The 7,683-nt window shown below is 36.3% G+C and overlaps 1 protein-coding gene across 1 annotated transcript in view; it reads right to left on the bottom strand.

The window, feature by feature from the left end:
* The window catches only part of tspan7 (tetraspanin 7), a 23,215-nt gene extending 15,963 nt beyond the window's left edge, over positions 1 to 7,252 (bottom strand). The window contains exon 1 of the mRNA XM_015385379.1: positions 7,095 to 7,252. Coding sequence (XP_015240865.1) covers positions 7,095 to 7,160 — 66 coding nt within the window. The 5' untranslated portion in view covers positions 7,161 to 7,252. The remainder of the gene's footprint in view (positions 1 to 7,094) is intronic.
* Positions 7,253 to 7,683: the final 431 nt, after the last annotated feature.

Below are 7,683 nucleotides of genomic sequence, written 5' to 3'. Positions count from 1 at the left end.
ATGTATTATATAAGTTTTTATCCATGTTTTTAACCTCTTAAAACCCACCGGGTCACAGGCGACCTGGTGAACCTTAAGAGGGGGTAATAATTCAGAATGCATAAAATTCCACCGGTAAACTTCTACCAGCAGGTGGAGCCATTGTGCTCAGCTCCAAGCTGACCAAAAGTTCCAAACCTCACAGCTCTGGAACTGTTATAGCTAGAGGTCTGAAATTTTCTGCATTTGTTGTTGACATTATGTAGAACAAATATAATACAAGAAAACCTGACTTTTTTCAAGAATGTCTTTATTGCTGCTGTTCAAATACAACTTTGAGTCATGTTTGAACTGAAGCAGGTTGGTCTGTGTTCTAGTCACCCATTTTATTTATTTAAATATGAGGAAACTAGAGGGTGTTAGCGTTCAAATGATGTATTGCACATGTAATTTGAGCTTACAGTTACTAAGTTATTTGCTTTTCCATTTGGGTATGCAAAATAGGCGAGGATTACCCAAAATTAGGTGGATGTTACGAGGTTAAAGCAAACTTACCAAGAGAAGCTGGAGGTGAAACAGTTAGCATATCATCAGCTGAAAATCGAGATTAATCAGCAGTCCAAAGACAGATGGAGGCGGTACACTGTGTCTTTTTCCAGGACCTGGTTTACTGTAGCTACAAGGATTGGCTAACTGCATGCAGTGAGGCTAACGCTTTATTCTGCTTTCACTGCCTCCTTTTTTAAACAGCAGGATCTGACCCGGCATGGATAAAGACAGGAAGGGCTGATTTAAATCACTTTTTAAAAAAGGCAAAGAAGCATGAACAATTGGGGATTCACATGGAAGATAATATAATAGTGTATTTTTTCTAGGTGTTTTTTTTTTATTTTGCTCTTAAATAAACACATTCTTAAAAAATAAATAGAATACAATAGTATAGTAATTTTATTAGTTTCAATATATCAAAAAATATATAAAGCTGACTAATAGCTTCTCCATTATTAAACTGGTAAAAATTTTTTAGGTTTGTGACACCATATTGTACCATGCAAAACACAGATTTGCCTTCACAAGTTTATGTACAAAAAAAATTAACCTGTATATTAAATCATGTCATTTGTTTTTATAAATTGTTTTTGTTATTGGCATTCATATAAATATACTGGTGCGATAACTTAGTATATGTTTGATTGGGTTTTGGTTTACGTCTTTGGACCTAAACATCCAGCCAGAGTTATAAGGCAGCCATTCAGACTGAAGTTTATCTTGATAGTAAAAATGGCCTAGTCAAAGTCCGGCCTAACAAGGTAAGTTCAGATTTTTTAAAGACAGGTTCTGTTTTGTCTACAGTGTTTGATTTTAGTTTTTTTCCACAAGAAAAAGAAAATGTTATTATTTTCCAAATTAACTTAACCTCTGACAGAAAATACAGCTTGTTATGCACCTATGAGGAAGTCATTGTCTCTATTTGGGAAAAGCCGTCATAATCTAAAGGAACTGACTCCATTGATAACATCTGTAAGAAATATAATTAGTATTTCTATCAACATTGATTAAAAAGTCGACACAATTTGTCATGTCAGTGAGTATTGCCTTTTTAATAATCATGTTGTACTTGAGCCTGTCCTCCAAACAGCTGCTACTACAAACAAGTAAACTATTTACTGTCATTGCTTGAGTCTAACTCTCCATGCCGCTGAGGATTTCAAGTGTGAGGAGCATTATGAGGATTATTCAGGCTGCTTGTCTGACACTGAATTCCAAACACCCTGAGGTGCTCTTTCTTCCTCCCTTTTTGAGCCCCACAGCCCCTCGTCGCCTCTCAGCCCCCTCTTGTAGATTTTGTTTGAAATTCAACGCCAACCACCATGGTTACAGCTCAGAGTTTAAAACGGGTCAGCTCTCTCTGTTCCTTTCCCTAATAAAGAAGCAGAAGGTGCGATAGCAAAATATGCTCGTAAAAAACAAGACGAAGACTCCAACACCTGCTCTGCATTCCAGCGTGCCCTTTCCCCATGTGTATTTAAAGAACCGTGACACTTCTTCACACTGAGGACTTTTTGTTTTTACCACATCAAGTGTTAAGACAGTGAAAATGAGGCCTAAGACTTGGAAATCTCTCTTATCTTGCACCAGTTTTCCTGCCCTAAGGGAGTTGCTGAGACCCCCCCAGGCCAAGCTATGACTCTCCTCCCTTTGGTTGCCTGAAACCCGATGCAGTAGATTTTAGAGAGTACTGGCAGACCACCCAATCCAGCCTAAATATAAAAGGTTCACGTCTGTGACCACAGTCCATGCTCAGCTCTCTCTTTCAGCTTTGCAAGACTTATCTAACTTGGGGACTGGAATCAGCGCTCCCATAACATTTAGCTTTACCCAAGTGTTTTTAATGTTCTTTTTTGTTTTTGCATTTTTTATTTTATTTTATTCTATTTTATTTATTTATTTATTTTTCCTACTTGCTTTGATTCTGTTTTATTTTCCTATATTTTAATCATGTAAAGCACTTTGCATTGTCTTTGTACTGAATTGTGCTATAAAAATAAATGTGCCTTACCCAGATCCAGCAAAAGCAATTCAGTCGTGTTAGTGAGAGTTCACAGAGAGAATATGTAAGAAGAATAAGAAGTTGTTGAACAGAATTCTTCAGCCCTTTGTTTTTAGTTGTTCATGTGTTCTTCAGAAACTTTTACCAAGTCTGGTACTTTTTTTCAAAATCTAAAGCGAAGAACCTTCAGAAATCCAAAATCAGAGCTAAAAAAAACATAACCCAACAGAATCAGCCTCATCCTCTATGTCAGGATAAAAGAAAAACCCACAATGGACACAAAAATAACTTGAATCTGAGAAATGTAATAAGTAGAAATTCTATTAAAATAAAAGTCAGACATTGCTTTTAAACCATGCTTCAACAAAATGATTTGAAAAAAATAAACTCATGAAACAAGCCTAGGAAAAAATGCTGCTACCCTTAGAAAACGTTGAAAATAATGTGACAAAAGGACAAGGTAAGTTAAGGTAAGTCTACTAATCATGATCATCACAGATGTTTACAATCTTGTCAAGACATATCAGATCTATGGTTACAGACAGGAAAATGAAGCATATAAAAATATAACACTGTTCTTACTCTTAAACATGGAGGAGGATCTGTTATTTTCTGGTGTCACTTTCTTTCATCCGGCACAGGGTGTATCTAATCTCTGCAGGGTACAATAAAATCACAACTCTATCAACATATTAAAAATCTTTTATCTATTATCTGTTTAACTTTCTGTATGCTTATGTAACATGCTCCATATGCATTGACTGAAGATGCTTGGAAATTAAGAAAGATTCCATAGTGCAGGACTGGTTTGTTTTATACTGCAGGGTGTGTCTTATGCTTTCTTCCCCTGCTGTATAACAACAATATAGTTGGGCAGTGCAGATACATTTCTCTCTTTTAAAAACTGATTTGGTATGGTACAGCTCTAAACATTTACTGACACACACAGCCTAACAAATCTTAATGTATTCCTTTTCTTTTAGTAATGTATTTTTTTGCTTTCAATTTCTGTCAGAAATAAAAACTCAATAACATATTTGGGATTTTGAAAACATGAAGAGTTTCTTGGATAAATCAGACAAGGTAACCAAACTTTCACAATTTTATTGAGTCCAATTCAATGAAATTCAAATTGCCTAATTAAGTAGTTTATTTAAAAAAAATTGTGGCATATATTTTGCATGTTAAAGGTGTAAAGCAACACAGTCATCGAGCATCAAGAACAGTCAATAGAGAAAAGGAAGCTGACATTAATTAGGCAGAGGTAAATTTCCTATATTTTAATCACTAAAATGAACTCTTAGAAGTACTTTTAAGTTCATAAAATGTTTTTAATGTCTTGAAATTAAAGCAATACATCATTGTCCCCTCCCCAACCTGTTGTTGTGCAGAGCTGCTCAGCAAGCTGAAAGAAGGCCAATATTATTTTCCCTAGCTTAAAAAATGAGGAAATCATGTACAAAAGACATGTACCGTAAATAAAAATGCTGATTTCTTCCTTTTATCTGTAATTAGACTGTATGTCAAGATGTTGTGTAAACATAACTGAATATTTAGTAAGCATCGAAGCATTTCAATAAGTGGCAAAGAAAGAAAAAAACAAGCAAAATGCAGTTCAGAACCCAAATCACGAGAGAAGATATTAAAAACCAAAGTTGTACATCTATGCATAACTGAACGCCAATACAAAAGAGAACTGGTGGTGATTAAGTCTAAAGCTTCCACCAGAGTTTATAAAGTGAACATTTATATATGTATATACTATTTATATAGTTTTTATTGGGGAAGAGAAAGTCTAAGACCAGTAGCTTAGAAAGCTAACACGCAGACACTGCAGCAAATGATTTCAAGGGCTCTGCACCTAGTGAGTCTGCCTCAGACATGAACTCGTCTTGGAAACATTATGATTCTGTTCTGCTTTGATTATAGTTGTTACTCTAATTCATGCAAGCACATGGCCGCGGGAGATTTTAAAAAAAGCTATTAAAAATACTTTGCACAATTTAGACATTTCTTATGAATATTTTGGGAAATTATTTAGACTTTTTTATTTTACTATTTCGTGTATTTGGATTTTTATTTAATTGTTTTGAGTCCTAATCAACACAAGTTCATGGAAGTTACGTTTTCATGGTAACGTCCAGCAAGCTAGAGCGAGGTATTCCGCTCGCAACAGCAGACTAGTGAATGTACATAGTCAATGACAGAAACAAGGAGGAAATATGGCACACAAGTGCATTTCAGATTCTTTCGCTCATGAGAGACTTTATGACCTCACATTTTTTTATGACCTCAGAGCACACCTGAACATTTGGACACCCGTAACCAGGAAACCCTGCCTATAGCTTTAAGTAAGAGCATGGTGCTGCCACGCACTTTCAAATCTATTTGTGCAGTTTAATGTAACCACAGTATTTTATAGTGTTATTTTGATCCTGTGTTCTTTTTGTAATGTATGTGGAGCACTGTTCAATAAAGTTTAAATAGTATAATAATGTAATTATTTCCTTGTGGTTTGCATAAAAGGATTTTGGCTCTAATAGAGCCACATGTGACATAAACACAGAGAGTCAGGTTCATGTCAGTTAACCAAATCTACACTGTTATAGTGTTATTGTGAAGTTTAATTAATAGCTCATATATTCACCTGAGAACTGATGATGTCTGTGTTACAGACCCTGGTTGCATGCACTTAAGTGTATATGACAATAAAGTAGTGAATCTCAATCTATTTAATTATCTATTTTAATTGTATTTTAAATAGGCCTATAGGCTCATAGGTCTTTTGTCCCAAAAAGACATTTTCACAGCGCCCCCTGTTCAAAATGACTTCCAATGCCACTACAGGTTTACTGTCTTCATTTTAATCAGAAAAGGGGAGAAATTAGTTGCACCTGTCCTTAAACTGGATATTTACTAATTCAAAGTGATTGGCATACATAAAGTGAAAACAGTAAGCCCTGTCTTACCTGGTCTGGCTGTTCACTCCCTGCTTTCTGTATCTCTCCTAACTCACCTATGTGTGTTTTTATTTTTTTTCCACCATCTGATATCTTCTCTTTAAAAACTGTTCTATTAAAAACGAAATAGCATCTGTATCTCATGTGCAGTAATACCCAATCAGATACATGCATAATTAGATGACATGTCATCATCCACATATGGTACTAACTCCCTGTTGTAAGCAAATCTTAAGTTAATTGCTTATTGCCTGCTTTAAAAAACAGCGGAACGGTTTAAAATAATTAATTTGTATTTGATTGATTGACTTTATTGATCTCACAGTGGAGAAATGTACTTGTTACATCAGCTCAAATAGTCAAAGAAGAAGAATGTGCCAATGGAAGAAAAAAGTGCATGAAATACAGTATATACAGTGCATCCATATATGACAGCTTTTTTCTTTTTTAGTAGGATCATTATACAGGGTGTTTACATGGGTATTTATATTTTACATGGCTATATTAAAAGTGTTTCACAATTGTATCACTCTTATGGCTCTAATAGGGTATGTCTGTCAACCAGTAAAAAAAAAGCTCTTCTGAAGGAATATCTATCCATTTATCTTCCAGGAGGTGACAAAACAGAACAGTGAAGAATAGCAGAAACTATCCAAACCTAATTTTCATTTCAGAAACAGGCTAAATTTTATAAATAGATTAATCTTTCCCCTACACCAACTGGTTAAAAAAAATCAACTGAAAGCTGTGGGTAAGTTTTAAGTACAAGTCTTTGAAAAAAAAAAATGTCCATGTTCCCAAATTGGAGCTGAGCCCAGCTTTTTGGCTCATCTCTTCCTTTTGCCAGTAACACTAATGGTGATAGTAAAAACCTTTGCATAAAACGCTTTCATTTTCATCTGTAAATGGTTCATGCTTGAGGGGTTTTAGACACTTTATGCGTTTTGCTTCATCTAAATAACACATGAGACTGTTTTTGTGTTTTAAAAGGAAAATGACTGCTTTAGTTCCAATAATCTCATTTTTGAAGCAATCTAATTAAAATGTATTTCAGCAACAGGAGCTCCTTACATACAGAGACTATGCCATTATATTTCCTGTGGGAATAATCCCACTCAAAGTGAAAATATCCTAAACGCATTACATTCCAGCACTTAGAATTGACACATTAAGGGCCCTTAGCAGCAAACCTAAAATCTACAGTATCTGTTCAGAAAACAGGCCAGCCCCTGCTCCAACACTTCCAATGCTGCTTTCCTCTCCTCTAATATTTTATTTCCCTCTCCAGTTAACATCCTCCACCTCCTTCACACCGACCATGATGCTACGATGCCAGATAAACGCACTGACGCCCAGTTGCCCACAAACCTGTGGCCCCTGGTTACATAAGGAGCAATGCGCCCTTGCTTTTACGCATAAACGCGCAAGACAGCGGCCTTATTTCTGTAAATCATTTGAATTTTCTCAGTCAACAGCCCGGTTCCATCGACGATGCTGGTACCGAGCGGCCTTTCATCACGCACAACAAAAACACGCACAGCGGCGCAGCGGCCGCATTTGGTCTTCTTTAGATATGCGGTTATTAAAATGAGATTTGCACCTACCCAAAACACGAAGGAGTAGACGATGAGGAGCGTTTTAAGGCAGGTGATGACCGGTTTGGTCTCCATTGTGGAGCTGTGTCAGATCGAGCCGCTGTGGAGAAAATAACGGGAGCGGAAAAAAACCGAAACGTCGCGCTGCGCCCTTCGCGGATGCGGCCGCACGGCGTCACTGTCTCCCTGCAGGTTGCACTGTTATTTTCCACGCAGCATCTGTGGACACAGAGAAATTATGTTCTCTGTGGTGGAAGCCTGGAGTCTGTTTAACGGAGAAACATATTGCATGGGGTTCCATATAGATCATCTTTTTCTGCAAAAAAAAAAAAAAAAAAGACTTAAATCCGCATGTAACGTTGTAAAAAAACAACATGCATGTTATATAAAACATATATCAGACTGCATGCAAAAGTAACTAATTTTGCATAAAACATGATAATATCCAAATAAACCAGTTTGCTCTGTATCATTTGCAGGGTTGTCAACTCTCCTCTATTGGGAGTGAGACTAACCCATTTCAGTGTCTTCACACACTCTCACTCTATCTTCCCAATTTCTCACACTTAAAAATGACATTCAACTCCCTTATTTATGT

The sequence above is a fragment of the Cyprinodon variegatus genome, unplaced genomic scaffold (genome assembly GCF_000732505.1).
Source record: "Cyprinodon variegatus isolate N-32 unplaced genomic scaffold, C_variegatus-1.0 Scaffold337, whole genome shotgun sequence".
NCBI lineage: Eukaryota > Metazoa > Chordata > Actinopteri > Cyprinodontiformes > Cyprinodontidae > Cyprinodon > Cyprinodon variegatus.
The sequence above is the reverse complement of the archived record's forward strand: the minus strand, read 5'-3'. Positions and strand labels throughout refer to the sequence as shown.